The following is a 23811-nucleotide window of genomic DNA, read 5'->3' on the forward strand; positions in this document are numbered from 1 at the left end:
GGCGGGACTTGCGTGTGCGTTCGCTTCTGCGCGCAAGCTACTGGGGACAGGGGCGTTAACAAAAAAAAATTATTTCTTTTTTTTTTTTTTTTTTTTTACATATTTATTTCTTTTTTTACACTTTTTTTATTTTATTTTCTTTTTTTTTATTATCACTTTTATTCCTATTACAAGGAATGTAAACATCCCTTGTAATAGAAATGTGTGTGACAGGTACTCTTTATGGAGAGATGCGGGGTCAATAAGACCCCGCATCTCTCCTCCAGGCCTGAAAGCATGAAATCGGTGAAAAAAAATTCACCGATCTCATGTTTACTGTTGCTTAGCAGCCGCAATCGCGGCTTTGTTTACTTACGGGGACCCGGGCGTGACGTCATCACATCGTGCCCAGGTCCTCCGACGGTCATAGAGATGACTGGTGACCATCTGGTCACCAGTCATCTCTATGCTTCCTGCGAGCGCCGGACGATTCGTTCTCCGGGCCCCCGATGGCACGGGAGAGCCCGGAGAAGCACCGGATGGCGGCAGGAGGGGGGGATGTCCCCTCCCGCCGCCTGTAAGAACGATCTAGCGGCGGAACCGCCGCTATGATCGTTCTTACGTTGTGCAGAATCGCCGGCACAAGAGAAGGATATCTGAATGATGCTCTGAACGGCAGAGGTTCTTTGTGGACGTCATTTTACTATGGGCCGGTAGGGAAGTGGTTAACATATAATGGCATTAACATGGGGGTCATGAAGGTTGAGTTTTAGGCCTCGTACACACGACTGATAATCTCTTCAGGAAAAAAAATCGTTTTCCCTGACTAGATTCTTGGCAAGATACTCTTGCCGCCCGAGTGTACTGACTTTCATTTCAAAAGAACCACTGTTCTCTTGAAAGGAAAGAACGCGGTGACGTCATCACGTACGACTAGCATGCGCTCTACACATTCGATGCCGTTGCCGCGGTCCATCGGTTCGATTTTAAAGCATGTTTTAAAATTTTAGACCGAAGGACAACAGACCGATGGGCTATACACACGGTCGGTTTTGACCGATGAAACTGAACTTCGGTCCCTTCTCATCAGCTTTGTCCGACCGTGTGTACGCTGCCTAAGTGATTAGGTTTTGGGGTTCAGAATAGGTGTTAAATCTGACCTCCAGCACCCACTTTGGTCTTGCACAGTTGTACCGGCTCCTCTCCTGAAATGACATGACTTACTCTGATTTCACTGCACACTGTGAGCTTTCCTCCCCAGCTTGATTGTCCCTGGCCCCACCCCTTTCATTCATTGGATTTCAGTTCATTCAATCATGGAGGATCATCATGACATGTAGGTGTTACATGGGGCGGGATACATGCAAATACAACCTGCCTAGGAACCCCCACTCCTCCAGATTGACGTCCACCCATCAATGCATTTTGATATTTGCATATCTCTATCCAATAGCCATTTCACGGCTTTCATTGGGCTGCATTCACACCTGAACGCGGCGTATGTTACCGCGATTTGCCGTGACAAATTGCAGCGTTTTGTGCCGCGATTTGCCGCGACAAAACGCAACGTTTTTTAAGCCTAACATACGCCGGAGGGGTGATCAACATTTTCGGCTATGCCGAACGCCAAAAGCCGCCTGAAAAAAAGGTCCGGGACTTGTTTTGAGCTTCAGGCGTTTCGGCGTACGGCGTTTCGGCGTTCGGCGTGGAGATGTGAACCATGTCCATAGCCGACCATGTTAAATCACCCCTCCAGCGTATTGCAGGCTGCAATAGCGTCACGCTACAGGCGACAATACGCCTAGGTGTGAATGGAGCCTTAGTACTGAGGCCGGGTACTGGGATGTTTTTCAGAAAGCCATGTACAATTGTACATCCTACCAGCCCCTCCCACCAGCCATGATCTGCCTGCCTACGTGTTTCAGGCACCAGCACAGCGCAATACCGCCAACACCTACTGGCGAGATGAAGCATTTACATTGCATCTTTATTGCTTTGTGTAATCAAGGTGGCATGCATTCTAATTAAATGTCAAAGTCCAATTATAGTTAATGTTATACAACATATAATTAAATTGTGATTATACTCTGGCTTGCAGACAGATTTTAATTATCAAGCCGTTGATTTAATTACTATATTAAGCTTTGGCTTTGGCTTGACAGTTTGATGGATGACGGGCAAAGCATCATCTAGGCAATCTAGGCCAGCATCTTAAACTGGGTTTTGCGCTGGAAAAATAAAACATCCCTTCCCGGTTGGTCACATGTGTTGCAAAGATTATATCAGATTTTATATCGCATCCTAACCTGCTTTCGTCCTGCAGGTACTGAGGGCCTAACTGGGAGGTTGTGCCTTTACTATTATCACATGATCATGTTCTGGGCTTGCAGTTCCTGCGCACTAAAGGGCTTTCATTGTCACCTTGGTATCATAGTAGAGGTAACTGAATTTAGAATTGAAGCCCCACACTGTGATAAGCAAAATCTAATGCAAAATCATTACGATCGCCAAAATTCAAAGACAAATCGCGCTCCTCAAAATCAACTCTCTGCAAACATATAAAGTGCTATACTAGAAATTTAAGGAAATTCAAAGACAATAAAATAAAAAAATAAATAAAAAATTGGGTGACCACCAATTATGTGCTGAGTGCTAAATGCAGATCAAATAACAATTCATGACTGTAAGGTTCTACGCGTTTCGTCAGCAAACATCGGACGTCATCAGGGACCTGGATTTTTCATTTATCACCTAGAACTTATTTCGGTAGTCTCGATATTTTATAGTTAATTAATTTATGATTTTTTTTTTTTATAGAAATTGTTCTTAGTATGATTTGTTATTTGATCAGAATTTAGCACATTTTGTGGGATTTTTACACTTTATTTTTAGACATCAAATTCCAGTGCCATCTCATCGGTGCCCATCAGTGCCGCCTCATCAGCGCATATCAGTGAATAAGAAAAATTACTTATTTCCAAAATTTTCTCTTTGCTTTGCTAAAAAAAAAACAAAAAAAAAAACCCAGCGGTGATTAAATATCACAAAAAAAAGAGAGCTCTATTTGTGCGAAAAAAATTATAAAAATTTAAAATTGGTACATTGCGGCGTGAGCCCATCACTTCCTTTAGCATCGTGTGACAATCCAGGAAATGTTATATCCCGCCTCTCAGTGACAATGATTGCATGTAACTACAGAGGTGGATGGGAACAATCTCCTGGAGGGGGGATGCAGGTACAAGGTTGAGGTCAGCTGGTGAAGTACTTCCTCCTAATGGTTTTCATGGCCCAAATACCAGTAAGTAATGACAAAGGCCCAGATTCACAGAGAGCAAGGCGCACAGCAAACACTGTACGCTAAGCCAACATAGCGCGGAGAGGCAAGCATTGCATTTAGCAAGCCAGTGCTCCCCACGCTGCGCCAGCATGGCGTGGGTTTCGAAGGCGCACACCGGCGTAGGTGGAAGTGGGCGTGACCCCATGCAAATGAGGCGTGACCCCATGCAAATGATGGGCCGAGCGTCAGACATGTACGTATCACGAACTGTGCATGCGCCGTGACGTGGACGCATGCACAGCACCCCCCTGCGCCTGCTCACAACCACGCTGGCACAACTGCCTAAACTACGCCGGATCACTGCGTACGCCATGAACATAACGTACGCCCAGCCAGACACACGTCCAACGCACAATACGCCGGCTTGTGTTCCCTGGTGCAGACCTGTGCATGTCTGGGGAATAACTTTACGCCGGACGTACAACTTACGAGCATCTCGCGTAGCATGCGCCGGGCACACGCACGTTTGTGATTTGGCGTATTTCCCTCATTTGCATGTTTGAATGGCTAATCAATGGGAGCAGCACCATGCGTCCAGCCCATATGTGCGCCCACCCTACGCCGGCGTGTGCAAGCTATGTCGGCGAGGTGTAGCCTGTTTTTAGGTGCATATTAGTTTGTGGGTCTGGCGCACACATACGCCGGCGCACATTTGTACTTGCGTCGGCGTAACGTGCTATCCGTCGGCGTAAGTGCTTTGTGAATCTGGGCCAGAGTTTTCTTTAGAAGACACTGTCAGTTAGTGTCTGATTGGCCGCCACAATATCACAGCCCCGCTATAAAGCGCTGATCGCCACCATTACTAGTAGGAAATAAATAAATGTAAATTTCAGTATATATCCCATAGTTTGTAGATGTTCGTGTAAACCAATCAATATACGCTTATTGGGATTTTGTTTACCAAAAACATGTAGCAGGATACATAGTTGACCTAAACTGTAAATGAAATTAGATTTTTTTTTTTTTTACCAAATTGTCGGTCTTTTTATTTGTTTATAGAACTAAAAAAAAAGCCACGAGGTGACCAAAATAAAGTTCTATTTGTCTGAAAAAAATGGCATAACTTTTTGGTACATCATTGTGTGACTGTGCAATTGTCAGTTAAAGTAACGCAGCGCAGTATCGCAAAAAGTGGCCTGGTCATGGGGGGGTAAATCTTCCAGAGGTCAGGTGGTTAAGAAAGGTGGGTGTGGTTTAGAGTAAAAACTAACAGCAGAATGAGGGGACCCTGCAGATGTAGAAGCACTGAAGAAATTAAATTCTGCCCTCATCTAACAATGAAGGGCCAGATCCACGAAGCAGTTACGCTGGTGTATCTATTGATACGCCGCGTAACTTCTAGGTTGCTCCGGCGTATCTTTGTTTTGTATCCACAAAACAAGATACGCCTGAAGCTGGGCTAGATCCGACTGGCGTACGTCTTAGTACGCCGTGGGATCTAAGGTGCATATTTACGCTGGCCGCTAGGTGGCGCTTCCGTCGATTTCCGCGTCGAGTATGCAAATTAGCTAGATACGCCAATCCACAAACGTACGTCCGCCCGGCGCATTTTTTAACGTCATTTCCGTAAGGCTTTTTTTGGCGTATAGTTACCCCTGCTATATGAGGCGTACGCAATGTTAAGTATGGACATCGAATTTTCTGTCGTTTGCGTAAAACGTTCGCGAATAGGGCTCAGCGTAGAATTGCGTTCACGTCGAAAGCATTGGCTTGCTGTGGGTTAATTTGGAGCATGCGCACTGGGATACCCCCACGGACGGCGCATGCGCCGTTCAAAAAATACGTCATTTACGTGGGGTCAAGTAAAATTAACATAAAACACGCCCACATCTTTATCATTTGAATTCCTCGCCCTTACGCCGGCAGATTTACGCTACGCCGCCGTAACTTTAGAGGCAAGTGCTTTGTGAATACAGCACTTGCCTCTGAAAGTTGCGGCGGCGTAGCATTACTACAATACGCTACGCCTGCCTAAAATTACGATACGCTACGTGGATCTGGCCGGAAGTGTCCCTTTTTAGCCGTGTCAGCGCAGGGGGAAGCGGTGCTTCCCTTTAATCTGCGGCCATATCTGACGGCGTTGGATAAAATTAGAAATTAGAATTGGGAATCTCTGAGCAGGCGGTGACAGGTTACCCTGCGAGGAGCGAGCAGAATTCTATTACCAATTATCGCTCTCCCTCGGCTGCCATTGTTTATTAGTTGATGTGCCGGGAGAGGGCTGCGCTTTCAAGTGGCGGCGAAGTGCAGCGTGATGTCCCCCCTGCCGGCAGATTACATTGTTTGGCTCTTTAATGTCTCTTCTCTTATGAATAACATTACTGAATGCCGAGACGGAAGGAGATAAATTTCATCTTCATTCACCGGGAGGCCGGAGGAAAAAAAAGACGAATCCCATCAGATGGAGTCATGCGCAGCTTGATGGGCTGTCTGCGCCATTCTTACCTTCATCTCACCCAGCGTTATTATCTTTATCAAACACTGCCGGGTCTGCGGACAATAAAGTTGCAATTTTAAGGCTGGGTTCACACCTCCGACGGATGTGGCTCGCAGCAGCAGGTCCGGTGAGTCCCTGTTCTCCGTTTCAGGGACCAATCAGGGCAGAATTTTTGCCTGAAATGCAGCCAAAGACACACAGCGCTCCTGTGCAAGCCGCTCCGCAGCTCCAACAGAGACATGTGAACCGGCTCCATAGACAGACGGTCAAAATCAGGGCCGGTACTACCACTAGGCAAACTAGGCAGCCGCCTAGGGCACACTGCTGCCTAGGGCGCCTGGCCACTGGTGTTCCTACTCTCTTCTCTCTGCAGAAAGCAACTTGGGCCCGGATTCACGTACAGCGGTGCATCTTTAGACCGGCGTAGCGCATCTCATATGCGATACGCCAACGTAAATCAGTGAGGCAAGAACAGTATTCACAAAGCACTCGCTCCCAAACTTGCGCCGGCGTAACGTAAATTGGCCGGCGTAAGCCCGCCTAATTCAAAGTAGGAAGGTAGTAGGCGCGATCTATTATAATGAAGCGTGACTCCATGTAAATGAAGGGCCGAACGAACGGCGCATGCGCGCATGCTCAGAATCACGTTGCATATACTCCCTAAGATACGACGGCTCAATGCCTACGACGTGAACGTAACCTACGCCCAGCCCCATTCACGTACGACTTACGTAAACGACGTAAAATACGACGGCTGTTCCGTTGTCCATACCCTAACATGACTTACCCCTGCTTTAGGTGGAATAACCTTACGCCGGACGTACGCCTTACGTAAACGGCGTAGATTACAGCGGCGGGCGCAAGTACATTCGTGAATCGGCGTATCTCGGTCATTTGCATATTCTACGCGTAAATCAATGGAAGTGCCCCTTGCGGCCAGCGTAAATATGCGCCCAAGATACGACGGTGTAGGAGACTTCCGTCGGTCCGATCAAGCCAAAATTCAGGCGTATCTTGCATTGAGAATTAGGCACACAGATACGACGGCGCATCCGAGAACTTACGCGGCGTATCAGAAGATACATCGACGTAAGTCTTGCGTGAATCTGGGCCTAAGTCTCTGCATCAGCAGGCAGCCGCTGCTCCGTTCGCACACAGTGTCAGAGGCGTCAGAGGGCTGTGTCTGTGTCCCGAGTCCTGAATGAATGGAAGCAAACATTCATTGATGGGCGCTGGTGAGGCTGCATTTGATGGGCACTGGTGGGGCTGCATTTGGTGGGCGCTGGTGGGGCTGCATTTGGTGGGCGCTGGTGGGGCTGCATTGATGGGCGCTGGTGAGGCTGCATTTGATGGGCGCTGGTGAGGCTGCATTTGATGGGCGCTGGTGAGGCTGCATTTGATGGGCGCTGGTGAGGCTGCATTTGATGGGCGCTGGTGAGGCTGCATTTGATGGGCACTGGTGGGGCTGCATTTGGTGGGCGCTGGTGGGGCTGCATTTGGTGGGCGCTGGTGGGGCTGCATTTGGTGGGCGCTGGTGAGGCTGCATTTGGTGGGCGCTGGTGAGGCTGCATTTGATGGGCGCTGGTGAGGCTGCATTTGATGGGCGCTGGTGAGGCTGCATTTGATGGGCGCTGGTGAGGCTGCATTTGATGGGCGCTGGTGAGACTGCATTGATGGGCGCTGGTGAGGCTGCATTTGATGGTGGGGTCAGGGGCCAATCAGATCAGAGCGTTGCCCGACCTGCTGGAGGTTTAAGAGATACAAACATTTAAAGGACAATAAGACTGAGAGACATGCATGAGCTGCCTTTGCTGATCTCCATCTGAGAACGTCGGATGCCTCGCTGTCTCTACTAGAGATGCCCAATAGGGCTCAGTTTGAGTGTTGTTCAATGAACTTTTATAGACTTGATTTCACGCGTACCCCCTCCCCCCCCCCCCCCCCCCCCCCCCGTGAAATCAAGTCTACAAAAAAAGTGTTTTAAGATTGCCCACAAATGACATTTCACCGACGGCCTCTTTTAAAAAAGAACAACAAAAAAAAACACGAGGTCCACCTAAAACTCCATCGGACATTTGGCGAATTTGTCTAAATTTCCGACAACAAATGTTTAAGATCTGGTTCTCAATTTTTCCGACAACAAAAGTTCTTGTCGGAAATTCCGGTTGTCTGCAGCCAATTCCGACACACAAAAATCCTACGCATGCTCGGAATCATTGAACTTCATTTTTCTCGGCTCGACGTAGTGTTGTGCGTCACCGCGTTCTTGACGTTCAGAATTTCCGACAACATTTGTGTGACCTCGTGTTTGCAAGACAAGTTTGAGCGAACAATCCGTCGGAAAAAAAATCCACGGTTTTGTTGTCGGAACGTCTGATTGTGTGTACGCGACATGAGGTGGAGGAATGGGGCAGAGTCCTCCAACAGTGCAGAGTATTTCAGGAGAGGAGAGTCAGAGGAAGGAGCAGAGTACTCCAGCAGAGTATTTCAGGAAAGGAGAGTCAGAGGAAGGAGCAAAATATTTCGGGAGAGTCAGAGGAAGGAGCAGAATGTTTCGGGAGAGTCAGAGGAAGGAGCAGAGTCCTCCAGCAGAGTATTTCAGGAAAGGAGAGTTGGAGGAAGGAGCAAAATATTTTGGGAGAGGAGAGTCAAAGGAAGGAGAAAAGTCCTATAGCAGTGCAGAGTATTTCAGGAGAGGAGAGTCAGCGGAAGGAGCAGAGTCCTCCAGCAGAGTATTTCAGGAAAGGAGAGTTGGAGGAAGGAGCAGAATATTTCGGGAGAGGAGAGTCGGAGGAAGGAGCAAAGTCCTATAGCAGTGCAGAGTATTTCAGGAGAGGAGAGTCAGAGGAAGGAGCAGAGTCCTCCATCAGACTATTTCAGGAAAGGAGAGTCAGAGGAAGGAGCAGAATATTTCGGGAGAGGAGAGTCAGAGGAAGGAGCAGAGTCCTATAGCAGTGCAGAGTATTTCAGGAGAGGAGAGTCAGATATCGGGGGTCTCGCCCCATGATTTGATAGCGGTGTCAGTAGTATTTCACGCTCTTATTAATTCTCTTGTCCATTTCCCCTCGGCTCTCATCTCATTCATGTGAAGAGTCATTTCCTCGCTCAGGATCTCTGTGTTCTATATGGAGCTCAGTAACATTGTTGCGGCGTGTTTGATGTGAGTACCTTGTTGCTTCTCTCTCCTCCATTTTTCACAACGAATGAAGTTTTAACGCTCTCCACGCAGCGAGACGCTGGGAGAGAACACAGGGACTCCGCTGAGCTCCATCCAACTTGGAGTAGAAGATAAAAGCCAGCCAGGCGGTGAATTCCGCGCACAAAACATCAAAGAGCAGAAATTGCTGAGAGATGAGGGAAGCCGGCGATCGGAGATGCAACATATCGATTTTCCACTCTATAATTAGCGGGGAGAAGTCCTTTCCGGACACACAGAGACACGGCTTGGTGGTAATAAGTGCGCTGACGCTCCATGCTTACAAAACCAAGGGATCATGGGGGAAAAATAATGCAGCCGTGATGGATCGGCGCCTTTTTCTTCCTGCAGAACAGTCACGGTGGTGAATTTCTATTTCAGTAATTTTATTAGAATAAAAATTCCTCCAGTCTTCCAGGGTTTTGGGGATGTTTTGGGGGTGTCTCTACCAGCTTTTTACATCTAGAGAGCGACATTTCTGCCCATTCTTCTTTGCACATCTAGCTCAAGCTCTGTCAGATTGGATGGAGAGCGTCTGTGAACAGCAATTTTCAAGTCTTGCCACAGATTCTCAATGTGATTTAGGTCTGGACTGTGACTGGGCCATTCTAACACATGAATATGCTTTGATCTAAACCATTCCATTGTAGCTCTGGCTGTATGTTTAGGGTCGTTGTCCTACTGGAAGGTGAACCTCCGCCCCAGTCTCAAGTCTTTTGCAGACTCTAAAGCCGCGTACACACGATCAGTCCATCCGATGAACGGTCTGAAGAACCGTTGTCATAGGTTAACCTATGAAGCTGACTGATGATCAGTCGTGCTTACACACCATCGGTTAAAAAAACGATTGTGTCAGAACGCGTTGACGTAAAACACAACGACGTGCTAAAAAAAAAACGAAGTTCGATGCTTCCAAGCGTGCGTCGACTTGATTTTGAGCATGCGTGGATTTTTAACCGATGGTTGTGCATACTAACGATCGTTTTTTTTCCCATCGGTTAAATTTAAAGCAAGTTGGCTTTTTTTTAACCTATGGTTAAATAATCTATCCCTTCTTCTTCTTTTTTTTTTTTTTTTTTTTTTGGTATTTACCTCACTTTACCTTAATTTGATATTTTGCTTTGATGAATTGACTCTTTTATTATCCCATGCAATATTTATGAAAAACTAGTCACATGCCCTTCATATCGCATGCAGAATCCTTTAGTGAATTGACCCATTTGTATATTTCTTCTCTAAAAACTCCATCAAAATAGTTTGGCCGATATAAATGTCTATGTATGCAGAGTAATCTAAAGCATTGTTGATGGGGAAGAGATGATGGCTTGATAGATCTAAAGCCGTGTACACACGATCGGTTTGTCCGATGAAAACAGACCGATGGACTGTTTACATCGGAAAAAACTATCGTGTGAGGGCCCCATCTGTCTTTTTTCCATCGGTGTTAAAAAATAGAACATATTTTAAATTTTTCCTATGGATAAAAAAATCCGATCGTCTGTGTGGAACTCCATCGGAGAAAAATCCACGCATGTTCAGAATCAAGTCGACGCATGCTCGGAAGCATTGAACTTCATTTTTTTCGGCTTGTCGTAGTGTTTTACGTCACCGTGTTTTGGCACGGTTGGAATTTAGTCTGACAGTGTGTAGGCAAGACTGATGAAAATCAGCTCCATCGGATATCCAACGAAAAAATCTATCGGATTTGATTCCATCAGAAATCCGATTGTGTGTACACGGCTTTAGGCTTAGGCCTAAATTGGTCTAGAATTGTAGTTTTTTGTTTTGGCGCTGGTTCTTGATAAAGAGCGTATAGCATTTCCACCATCATCCATGCCAAAAATAACTCCGCTTTTCTCTTGCATCTGATTGATTACTCTTGCTTCCATTTTATAGGTCACCAAGATGTTGGCGGTGGTAGTTATCCTCTTCGCCCTACTCTGGATGCCTTATCGGACTCTGGTTCTAGTCAACTCATTCATGGAAAACCCTTACCTTGACCCTTGGTTCCTCCTGTTTTGCCGTATTTGTGTCTACGCCAACAGTGCAATCAACCCCGTCATCTACAACCTCATGTCGCAGAAATTTCGTACAGCCTTCAAGAGATTGTGCAAATGTGGCCAGGTGGACACCCAGAGGAGAAGCATATACCTTACCACCACGAGTTACAGCATGGTGAAGGACAATGCTAACACCCGGGTAGAGAAAAAGGAGAAACCTCCACCCGACAACCCAACAGTGGTGCCCAAACAAGCCGAAAAACCCAGGATGGAAGGAGAACTTTACTACAGTGTGGTTTAGGACAGTACCCTACATATGGGTGTAGTTATCTAAGAAAGGTTCTGAAAGGACTAGTTGAGTCCGTCAAAGCTCTCACTACTGAAAATAAAACAACGTATGTCAAGGACCAGGCCTGGATCGCACATCCAAGATACATACAGCCCGGGGAATCTTGGCAACATTTTCAGTCCTGCTACAGATTATGGACCTTCTGGTTGGCTGCTAACCTTCAGAAAAACAAGTTCTAACCCAGGGTAAAACGAACAAAGACGTAATCTACATAAATAAAGATATATTCTTGTTGGCTATTCATTTTTGGTTTTCCGGTCAACAATATTAAAATCTTCTTCTTCTGAAGGCTTCAGAACCTCAGTTGGTCTTAAGTTCTTAAAGGTATCATATGTCCTATGCCAGGCCTAGCCAAACCCAGAGAGCTAAAAATAAGAGGTGGCAGCATATTTGAGTAATTTCAGTTCATGTCAAAGGCCATTTCCCTAGATGGACCTTCCTTAAGTATATTGTGAGGCTCCAGAATGTAAGATTAGTTTGTCCATCATTCATTGAAAGCAGCACAAAGAACGTGAATTGAATGAAGTGCAAGACGATGGAGATTGGCTTATGATCCGTGAACTGCTCTACATAAGATCTTTCCACCCTACGAGCCATCAACAACCTCTACATTGCACCATGAGTGATCATAGCTTTTTAAGTGTGGTATGAGACACAATTCCACCATTTCTTATTGACAGTATGATTTCATATGATTTCTCTGTATACCTCTGCATTGCTAAAACTGCCAAACGTTTCTATGTATGTTTCCATGAAATTATTTAAGAAACAATCAATGTTGTGTATAAGGAATCTATGAATGACCACCTGACTACCAAAGTCTTGTATTTTGTATCCATGATGTGAAGTGACCATGAACTTCTCTACCGATGTGAAATATATATATATATTTTTTTTCAAGACTCTACAAAGATAAAAAAGACAACAATAAGTTATGGCTACACTGGGCACAGCCCCAATCCCATTTCTGAAAAACATCAAAACAACACTATTATTAGTGTCCTTGTGACTTAACATTCAGGAACATGTTGGAAAATTTGAATAAGATAGGACCTGTGTGTGGCCACGCCTCCTACTGTACGTGTCATATTGGAGTAAATGTGAATCGTGCCAGCTCATTGGCTGACCAAGCACCCTTATGTCCCAATAGTTCATTGGTGGGGTGTGCACTGAATCAGTACACCAATTATAATAATTCATTGGTGGGGGGTAGGCACTGACACCTATGTCATATTGATTCATTGGTGGGGGGCTGACCCCCAATGATGCCAAACAAGGTGAGCACAGTCAAATAACTCTTCTGGGTGTGGCTTATGAGATCAGCTAATTTGCATATTGGCAACTCTCTTGACTTAGAAGCTTATCTTTAAAGTGGTTGTAAACCTCAGACATGACATATGAACAAAGAATATCCCTCTATAGTGTGTGCTTGTCTCAATTAAGAGCACCGAATGTCATTTCTGTCGTTGCTATTAGAATGAGTAACAGATTTTTGTTACTTTTTGTTACTTCTGAGACACTCTGACTCTCTAAGATGCTGTTTTTATACCCAATCATATTACTGACCTGTTGCCAATTAACCTAATTAGTTGAAAAATGTTCTTCCAGCTCTTCCTTGTTAGTACCACTCACTTTGCCAGCTTTTTGGAGAGATGTTGCTGCCATCAATTTGAAAATTACCTTTTTTTTTCTTAAAATTGTAAAATGGAACATTTTCTCAGTTTAAACATTTGATATGTTTTCTATTTTCCATTGTGAATAAAATATGGGGGTATGAGATTTGCAGATCATCGCATTTTGGTTTTATGTAGATTTTACGAAGCGTCCCAACTTTTTTGGAATTGGGATTGTAATATAATATAATATTTTTTTTTTGTATTTGGGTTTCAATATCACTTTAAAGTCTTCACATTTCACTTTTTTTTTTTTTTTATGAGGATCATCTCTCATGAAAATTTGGAAGAGATGCTCATTCTTCAGCAATGTCCCTCCTCCAGATGTCATGTGATCTTTTCAATGGCGCCCTCTTCTCTTTTCCCCCGGTAGCGGGAATAGGCGGGCAATTGTTTCTTTGTTTATTTATTCTTGTGATACAATGTTGCAGCTCTCTGCAAAACCCATAGCCCTAAGTGCTGCAGCTATCCTGATGTAGTTAGATGTCGTTTCCTGACCATGAGACGGTAGTGAAATTAATATTGATCTGAAGCACCGTATCCTGAGCCGGCTCTAAGGAATATCCTGAGTTCATAGAGATTCATAGGAAGAAGACTTAGAAATAGACCTGGCAGAAGAAAGGCCGCCACCCTTAGCGCTCACATGGCTGATATGTACAGAATCATTACCTGGGTTAGGTTCTGGTGTAAAGGATCTGCCAGTTCCATTCTGTACAACTCGGCACTAACAGAATGCCGAACTGATAATACGGCCCGTAGATTGCTGACTTCCTGTCCTGCTGGTCCTGGTCTGGTAAAAAGGGGCGGGGGTTAAGGTGACCACGTGTCCCGGATTGCCCGGAACAGTCCCGCATCTTGCAGGTCTGTCCCGGGCACAATTATTCCAGGACAATACAGTGTCCCGGAATGAAACTGACACAGCCACCCCCTGGGCCAAGCTGATGCCCCCAAAAAAGGCCGCCACATCACCACTTTACTCACTGACATTACTTGTCCTGGCCGGGAATGTCTGGAAGAGCACAATCCCCGCCCCCTGCTTGTGATTGGAGAAATCATAAATCCCGCCTCTTGTGTCCAATCACTGTGCTGTGATTCGTTACAGCACAAGCTAATTTTTGGGAAGGGGGGTGTCCCTGAATGGTAGTTTGGAAATGTGGTCACCCTAGCGGGGGGGTTAGGTGTCCCAAGACTTTAGCAGGCAATGAGAACTAAGGAGGAAAGCATTTCACTGTGCATTCATCATTAAACATGGCGGCTCCAGAATATAGAATTCATAGAGAATGCAAACCACGTACGGACCAGATCGTGGCACATACATATTGAAGGGTTTAGGTTTGACCTCATATTATATGGTTTTGGTAAATCTAAAAAAAAAAATGTACAGTATAACCTCGGATTGTGAGTAACGCGGGTTACGAGCATTTCACAATCCGAGCTGTTTTTTTTCTTTCAAATCCTGACTCGATTTGCGAGCGTTATCTCGCAAGACGAGCAGGATTCAAGCCTCTGGGGTGTACAGTACTGCATGTGGCCAGAGGTGTGGGGGCGCCGGAGACACTCTGAGTGATCTCCAAGTGTCATTGAGTGTCTCCGAGTGGTCTCTGAGTGTTTCCGAGTTTCTCTGAGCCTGAGTGTTCTCCGAGCGTCTCTGAGTGTTTCCGGCGCCCCCCACCTCTGGCCACATGCGGTACTGCATACACTAGTAGTGACACTGGAACTAATTATCTGAGTTTCCATTGATTCCTATGGGCAAACTTGCTTTGATATACGAGTGATTTGGATTACAAGCATGCTTCTGGAACAAATTATGCTTGTAATCCAAGGTACTGTATGGCCAGCCTTAGATTACAGATGTTTCTAACACCCTGATAATTGCAAGGTCCTCTTTACAGGTAAAATATACACTGAACTTTGCTATATGAGAAAAGTAATAGTATGAGCGGTGATTGCACCGTGCAATGGGTGCTCAACCTGTGACCATCCAGCTGTTGTGGAACTCACACGTCCCATCATGCCGCAGCCTTTGGGATGCAAGCTGTCAGCCTTGCAAAGCCTCATGGGACTTGTAGTTCTGCAACAGCTCGAGGGCCACAGGTTGAGCCTTGGTGTAGGCCAGGGATCCTCAAACTACGGCCCTACAGCTGTTGCGGAACTACACATCCCATGAGGCATTGTAAAACTCTGACATTCACAGACATGACTGGGCATGATGGGAATTGTAGTTCTTGAACAACTGGAGGGCCATAGTTTGAAGACCTATGGTGTAGGCTCTCCGAGAGATTGTGAAGCTGATTCAATGATACAAGTAGGGGTCTGTCTAAAAAAATATCCGCTGCGCGAATGCCTTAGCATTCACACAGGCGTTATGTATAATCCATGTCATGTGTCTAATATGTTTATTTCCAATGACTGTCGGCTCCATCTAGTGGCCATAATGCAGTAATTTTCTGATTGAAGTATTTCAGGAGCTGGTAATTATTTAAAATATATTTTCAGATCCTATGATCATCAGCTCCATCTAGTGGCCATAATGTGGTATTCCAATACTTGAATCAGGAAAATACATCATGGGCACTAGATGGAGCTGATGATCATAGGATATAAAAAACATATTTAAAGTGGAGTTCCACCCATAAATATTACATTACATTTTTTTAGATGCCTTCAAAGTGTTGTTGCTAGGCAGAATAGTTAATCTTCCCACTTCCTGCACCTAAGTGCTTAAGCTTCCTAACCTACACTGCACAGACTCCTGGGAATGTAGTGGGTGTAACTTTCCAGGAGTCTGTGCACTCCCCAGTCTCAAAGAATCACGTGACTTGGACAGTACAGGTGCTGAAACCTGATCTGACACTGCTTGTGCAGCACTGAGCATGTGCGAGATCTGCAAGGCTGAAATCCAGGAAGTCATACAGTCTGGCTTCATGATGCCCACACTTAAGATGGCCCCAGTCAATTTCTATTTTCAGTGTCTAAATGCTGTAACAACCTAACAAAACGGACCTTAGTTTACAGACTAACTTTACTAGAATACATTAAGCTTGTGTATTACAGGGGTATTTATATTTAAAAAGTGAAATTGTGGCCGGAACTCCGCTTTAAAATAATTACCAGCTCCTGAAATACCTCAATCAGAAAATGACTGCATTATGGCCACTAGATGGAGCTGATCATCATAGGCTATGAATACTTTTTTACTATAATCAACAGCTCCATCTAGTGGCCATAATATGAAACCATATTTAAAATAATCGCCAGCTCCTGAAATACCCCATTAAAGCGGGGGTTCACCCTATCGACGAAAAAAAAAATTTTTTTTTTCTTTTACCTTAAAATCAGGCATTGTAGCGCGAGCTACAGTATGCCTGTCCCGAAGTTTTTACCCCCGTACTCACCTTGTACTCGTACATCGAAGATACCGGGGAATGGGCGTGCCTATGGAGACGGAGGATGATTGACGGCCGGCTCTGGCGCGTCACGCTTCTCCGGAAATAGCCGAAATAGGCTTGGTCTTCACGACGCGTGCGCATAGCCTGTGCGCAGGCGCCGTGAAGAGCCGAGACCTACTCCGGCTGTCTTCGGGGAGAGTGACGTGCCAGGGCCGGCCGTCAATCATCCTCCCTCTCCATAGGCACGCCCATTCCCCGCGGGAGCCGAAATTTACGATGTCCGATTACAAGGTGAGTCCGGGGTTAAAAAAATCGGGACAGGCATACTGTAGCTCGCGCTACAATGCCTGTCTCGATGGTAAAATGTGTCGGGGGGGGGGTGAACTACCGCTTTAAGGAAAATACTGCATTAGGGCCACTAGATGGAGCTGATGATTATGGGAAATAAACCTATAGGTATTATTTGTGACCACTGTACAAATGCTGAGGCATTCGCACAGTGAATATTTTTTTTTATAAATAGATACTCCATAAAATAAAATGAATGAAATGTCTAACAGGGAAAGCTAGGAGAATATATTACACTTTAACAAGCATCAAGCTTGTTAGACTGGTATATCATATTGACACAGCTACTCTGTTATAAAGGGATTGAGGGACAGCAGAGTACAGAATAGTTAATTAGTGTATATTAGGTAGTACAGTCAGCACCAGCTAAACAGCTACTGGTCTTAGAAGACTGATTTAGACTTGTGCTGGGGACTTAGAGAAACGGTCATCAACCTTGTGCCCAAGGCCCACTAACAGGCCAGGTTTTCAAGATAACTTAAATACATCACTAGTGATATAATTTGCTGCTCAGTGATTGCCGTATTCTAGTCTGCATCTCCCCAAGGTAATACATAAAACCTGGCCTGTAAGTTGGCCCTAGGGGAACAGTAAAGTACAGTCACAGCACAACATTAAATAGCAGGAATCAGTACCTACCTAAGTCATAGACAAATATGGCTGATCACCTCCATCCCTCCCCCTCATACACACGCACACACACACACACACACACACACGTGTGTACACATATAAGTACATTGCCAGCTCCATCTATTGCTTATAACATAGTGTTTCCTTGAAATACCTCAATCAGGATAACAGCACATTATTGCCACTGGATGGAGCTGAAGATTGTAGGAAACAAATATATTAGACATATTACAGTAAAGTAGCTAGCACTAAGTAATTGACAGGTATGCCCTCCCCAATACATGTGTATACATAATATAACTACATTGTCAACTCCATCTAGTGGTCACAGCTTGGCATTTCCCTGAAATACCCTCAGTCGTAAAAATACTGCATTATGGCCACTAGATGGAGCTAAAGTTTATAGGATTTTAACTTATTAGAAACGTTAGCGTAAAGTACATTCACTGCACAGCACTAAGTAGCAGGAAGCAGTGCCTGCCTAAGGCTCCATTCACACCTAGGCGTTTTTACGCCCGACGCTATTGCAGCCTGAAATATGCTGGAGGGGTGATTTAACATTGTCGGCTATGGAGATGGTTCACATCTCCACGCCGAAACGCCGTACGCCTGAAGCTCAAAACAAGTCCCGGACCCTTTTTTTCAGGCGGCTTCGGCGTTCGGCATAGTCGACAATGTTTAATCACCCCTCCGGCGTATTTTTGGCTAAAAAACGACGCGTTTTGTCGCGGCAAATCGCGGGACAAAACGCTGCAATTTGTCGCGGTACAATACACCGCGTTCAGGTGTGAATGCAGCCTAAGTAATGGGTGAAGTGAATATGGCTGCCCCCCCCCCCCCTACACACACCACACACATACATGTAGACATATAACAACAAACTTTAACCAGAGATGTAGTGTATAAAAATGAAAACACATTGATTGGATATTTTTTCAATAACATGTATATACTAAAGATAAAATAATCAATTAATCAGAAACCCCTATGCAGCCTTGGGGTGGATCCCCCCTTTAAATGGCCGCCATGATGTACACAATTATTTCCCCGAGACCTATGTATTGTATATAAGGAGACATTACCGTACAACTTTTCTTATTTAAATCTACATTGTACATAAGTGATAATATTCGGCAGCAAAACATTAGCGCCAAACCGCCGCCGTGCGTATTTCCAGGTCAGAGGACCTGATGGAATCATGGCTTGTACATACGCAGATTATAGATGTGCCCGCTCTATTTTTATGTCATTCGATGATGTCATGTGCGTACCGAAATCTCATTGAAAATAATGTAAAGTCAGATTATATATGATACAAAGTTACAGATTTATATAAAGGTGAAATAATAAAAATCAACTTCAAGGAAACGTCTCCTCTGATTGTTATCTGATCAAATAAAGGATGTGACTGAGGATTGTGCTTTGTACATGGGGGGTTGGGGGGGGGGGGGGGCAGCTACAGACAGAAGACACGCACATGTGGAGTAATGGGATCTGTAGTCCTCCAGACACAGGAGAGTGTGTTCCATTGATTGGTGTATGGTGACAGTAAAATATATATATACAAGGAGTGTACATTAGTATGTATGAAGTTATGACCCGCCCTCTGCTGGCGCACCAGCAATGGAAATGGACCAATTAGGAAGTCCCCCAGTGAGGTGTCCAAAGGACTATTCACCAATCAGATTGGGTATACTCACTGTGACATCTGACTGCCATGATTTGAGCCAATTGACAGCCAATCATGACCAATTTGCTCAGCTGGCATCTGTATCTGGTGCCAAGATGGGTAAAATAAGCACCAACCGCGTCGATGTCCCGGGAGTACCGCTGGGTCATGAACTCTTCCGGAGGGCGCAGATTTTTAAATAAAGTCTAATCAATTCAACAAATGTAAATTCGTACACATAAAAGCGCCGCCGACGTGTGTGTGGAATAAAACAGACGACCGTTTATTAATTAAATATTCCGCCGCGTTTTTTTTTTTTTTAAGCTGGCGTATTAGATTTGGGCTTATCACTGGGAATTTTGTGCACACTCTTCATTAAATTGCTTAATCACATTAGTCACAGAATTTGGGGGAATTCAGCCGTGTGACGGCGAGAGCGAGACGGAATAAGGCCACGGACTAAACAAACACAGATCAAGGCTGCAATTAAATGGTGACAGATACGCCAAACACGGCATTTAGCACGGGTATAATTCACTGAACCGACAATTGAACTTCCCCCGAGTGGAGCCAACAGCGATTACTCAGAGCGACCAATCAGCAGTCACCTTTCATTGTTCTGCCTGAAGTAATTCAACTAAAACTGAAATCTCATTGGTTGAGATCTTTCTGATTTATCAATGAAGAGCTTCTGAGATCACTAGGGGTGTATTTATGAAAAATTGCATAGCTGATCATTCATCAAAACAGCATTTGTTCTGTGCGAATAGGACAACATTAATATTTTCTATGGTATATTCTCTGCAGATCGAATGTTAATGAGTGAAAACAAAATTAAGGAAAAATACCACATTATGGCCTCTAGATGGAGCTGAGGAGCATAAATATTTCCTAAGATACTTAGCACCAACTAGTGGCCATAATGTGAAATTTCCCCATTCACATATTTTTTTTTTTTCCAACATTCGATCTGCCGTATTTGAGAGCATAGCCTGGGAATATTCGATTTTGCACAGAATGATTTTACAAGCAGGTTTGATGGAAAAACAGCAAACATATCAACAAGTCACCTTTCATTGTTCTGACTGTAGTACTGTAACTAAAGCTGAAAACTCATTGGTTGAGATCTGTTTGATTTATAAACGAGGAGCTTCAGAGATCAATAAGTGGTGTATATACAGTATCTGACAAAAGTGAGTACACCCCTCACATTATTGTAAATATTTTATTATATCTTTTCATGTGACAACGCTGAAGAAATTACACTTTGCTACAATGCAAAGTAGTGAGTGTACAGCTTGTATAACAGTGTAAATTTGCGGTCCCTTCAAAATAACTCAACACACAGCCATTAATGTCTAAACACGCTGGCAACAAAAGTGAGTACAGCCCTAAGTGAAAATGTCCAAATTGGGCCCAATTAGCCACTTTCCCTCACCGGAGTCATTTGACCCATTAGTGTTACAAGGTCTCAGGTGTGACCTGGGGGCAGGTGTGTTAAATATGGTGTGAACACCTATGCCATCTGATTCCAGTGCGCATCAAAAACAAGGTCCTGCACCATTGTGGTGCGGATGTGATGCGATTTCAGCCATACAGTTTGTATGACTGAAATCGCATCGCACAGACATCGCATGTGATCCGAACAGCAATGCGGTGCAAATCACATGTGATGTCTGGTATTGCACCATTAAGGCTAGGTTCACACTTGCTGTGACCACGGCTCACAGCAGGGGGTCCGGTGCGTCCCTGTACATGATTCAGATGCGAATCTGGTTCCGAATTTCTGATTAAATTTGCCAATGAAATGGAGCCAAAGATGCACAGGACCCTTTTCCAGTGGCCACCCCTGAGATGTGTAAATCGGCTCCATTGAGAGCCGGTTACAGTCTCCTTTCATGTGAATTGGATGTGGTGAAAATCCAAATCCAATTCGCTTCAGTGTGAACCCAGCCTGAATGTGAGTTGGGGCCCTTAGATTGTAAGCTCCTTGGGGGCAGGGACCAATATGATTGTACAATATTTCTGTAAAGTGCTGTGTATAAAATATACCAGATGCCGTTGTGAGCTGCGTCTTGAAAAATTGGTCATGCTTTTTTCATATGTTGCGGTGCGTTGGCAACCCATTCATAATGGCTGAGCTGCCTTAATGCAACTTGCATTAACGTACTGAAACGGAATGTGAATGGGTTGCTTTAGGCCCCTTTCACACTGGGGCGGTGGGTGCGTCGGCGCTTTACCGTCAATTTTGCGGCGCTATTCGGCCGCTAGCAGGGTGCTTTTACCCCCCGCTTGCTGCCCTGAAGGGGCTAAAACCACCGCAAAGCACCTCTGCAGCAGTGCTTTGCCAGCGGTATAGCCGTAGTGCCCATTGATTTCAATGGGCAGGAGCGGTGGAGGAATGGTATAGACAGGACTGGGGCGGTGGGTGAGTTGGCAGTAATGTGCTGCTATATTTAGCGGCGCTTTACCGTCAATTTTGCGGCGCTATTCGGCCACTAGCAGGGTGCTTTAACCCCCCTCTAGCTGCCGAGAAGGGGTTAAAACCACCGCAAAGCACCTCTGCAGCAGTGCTTGCCAGCGGTATAGCCGTAGTGCCCATCTTTTTTTACTGTCCTGCCAGCGCACCGCTCCAGGAGAGACCGCAGCGGCTCTTTCAGGGGACTTTGCAGGTGCTATTTTTAGCGTTATAGCGCCTGCAAAGCGCCTCAGTGCATTGGCGCTTCATAATGGATATGAATGTGTCCCTACTGTATGTGGGGTTGCCACCTCATCCCTTTAAACCAGAACATATCTGAATTCCACAGGTTCTGAGGCTGATTTAATGCTCAGAAGGCACCAAGTGAGTTTAATAACCACCTTAATTAGCCACAAAACCCGTGTAATTCAGATGTGTTCAGTTTTAAAGGGACTAGTTGGCAACTCTAACTGTATGTGGAGATTGTCCCTATGGGAAGCCTGGAGATCCTAGCACAGGCTGATATTGGCTGTGATAGGCCCAGTCTGTTTGGGTCAGCTGTGGGTGATGATGATGGCGCACCTGTCTGTCCTGACTCCAGCATGCTGTGCTGTGCAGGATCAAGGATTGCTCCCAGCAAGTCGTCTCAGGGTAAGTCACCAGCCCTTTCTCAGTGGGCGGCGGGCGCTGGATGTACTGGTGGGACTTCAGGTGGTCATCTGTCAGTTCTCACACTCTCCGGTAGGAGGCGCCGAAAATCGGTGGGGTGGGGAAGATGGTGGGGGCAGTAAACGCCCTTCTGAGCTCTATTGATTTATTTCAGGGGGAAATGGTACAAGGTGAATGCATTCTGCTGCATGTGATTGGTTAGTGTTTTGTCTCCCAGTCTATACAGAGCACACCTGCAGCGCACAAATGACATTGCGTGCTGTATGTGCGTCCATTCAAATCCAATGTGTGGTCACAATTAGACTTTGTTCCTGTAGCAGTACTGCCCACCGAATGCAATGGGGCAATTGTTTTTGTTATTGCCGCACAGCATGTGATTCACATCTATGCGTTTTTTAGTGCTTTTTGCATTTTTCAGATTTGTACCGCAGAACGTGTTCCATAGGAAACCATGTTAAATGGACTGTAGTGCAAATCTGAAAAAGGCACTAACAATGCATCAGGCCTTAGTGCCCATTCACACGCTGCATTGTGTTTTAAAATGGGCTGAAGTAAACCACCCCCCCCCCCTTTTTTTTTCCTAAGCTTTAATCGTAAGGAAAAAAGTCAGCTGTTTGATCATTGCGATTTACATGTGTTGTGTGGCTGAAAAAACTGCTTTTACAATGTATTTGCATTTACATTTTATGGGTCATCTCACACGTTGGACCCTTAGGCTGCTTTCACACTGAGGCGCTTTGCAGGCGCTATTGCGCTACAAATAGTGCCTGCAAAGCGCCCTGAAAGAGCCGCTCCTTTCTATCCAGTTCTAGCCCAGAGGGCTTTCGCACTGGAGCGTTGCGCTGACAGGATGGTAAAAAAAGTCCCGCCAGCCGCATCTTTTAGGCGCGTTGCGCTGGCAGGATGGTAAAAAAAAAGTCCTGCCAGCCGCATCTTTTAGGCGCGGTAGGAGCGGTGAAAATACCGCTCCTATAGCGCCCCTGTCTATTGAAATCAATGGGGCAGCGTGGCCGTACCGCCTGCAAACCACCGTTGCAGCAGCATTTTGCGGGCGGGTTTAACCTTTTTTTTTTGGCCGCTAGCGGTTGTTAAAATCTCCCTGCTAGCGGCCGAAAATCACGGCAAACACGACGGTAAAGTGCCGCTAAAAATAGCGGCGCTTTACCGCCATCGCACCAAGCGTCTGAGTGTGAAAGTACCCTTGCATTGGTTGTAAACCTCAGACATTAATCCAGATCACTAAGGCCGGGTACACACGGACAAACATGTATGGTGAAAGCGGTCCGTCGGACCGTTTTCACCATACATGTCTGCCAGAGGGCTTCTGTACGATGGTTGTACACACCATCGTACAGAAGTCCGCGCGTAAACAATACGCGGGGCGTGTCCGCGGTGTCGCCGCGTCGATGACGCGGTGTCGCCGCGACAATGACGCGGCGACGTGGGCGGCCCGCCTTTAAAATGCTTCCACGCATGCGTCGAAGTCATTCGACGCATGCGAGGGACGGCGGGCGCCTGGACATGTACGGTAGGTCTGTACTGACGACCGTACATGTCCGAGCGGGCTGAATTCCAGCGGGCTGTTTTAAAACAAGTCCAGGAATATTTGTCTGCTGGGAAAAGGCCCGGCGGGCAAATGTTTGCTGGAATTCGGCCCGCTCGCGCCCACACACG

At 45.6% G+C, this 23811-nt stretch overlaps 1 protein-coding gene and 1 long non-coding RNA gene across 2 annotated transcripts in view; both read left to right on the plus strand.

Annotated features, from left to right (window-relative positions):
* Positions 1-11601, plus strand: part of LOC120917819 (thyrotropin-releasing hormone receptor-like) — a 53630-nt gene extending 42029 nt beyond the window's left edge. The window contains exon 4 of the mRNA XM_040329374.1: positions 10846-11601. Coding sequence (XP_040185308.1) covers positions 10846-11250 — 405 coding nt within the window. The 3' untranslated portion in view covers positions 11251-11601. The remainder of the gene's footprint in view (positions 1-10845) is intronic.
* Positions 11602-22060: 10459 nt separating this feature from the next.
* LOC120917060 overlaps positions 22061-23811 on the plus strand; it is a 47148-nt gene continuing 45397 nt past the window's right edge. Inside the window, exon 1 of the long non-coding RNA XR_005744164.1 lies at positions 22061-22119. This is a non-coding gene — a long non-coding RNA (uncharacterized LOC120917060). The remainder of the gene's footprint in view (positions 22120-23811) is intronic.

This window comes from Rana temporaria, chromosome 11 (assembly GCF_905171775.1).
Source record: "Rana temporaria chromosome 11, aRanTem1.1, whole genome shotgun sequence".
Taxonomy (NCBI): Eukaryota; Metazoa; Chordata; class Amphibia; order Anura; family Ranidae; genus Rana; species Rana temporaria.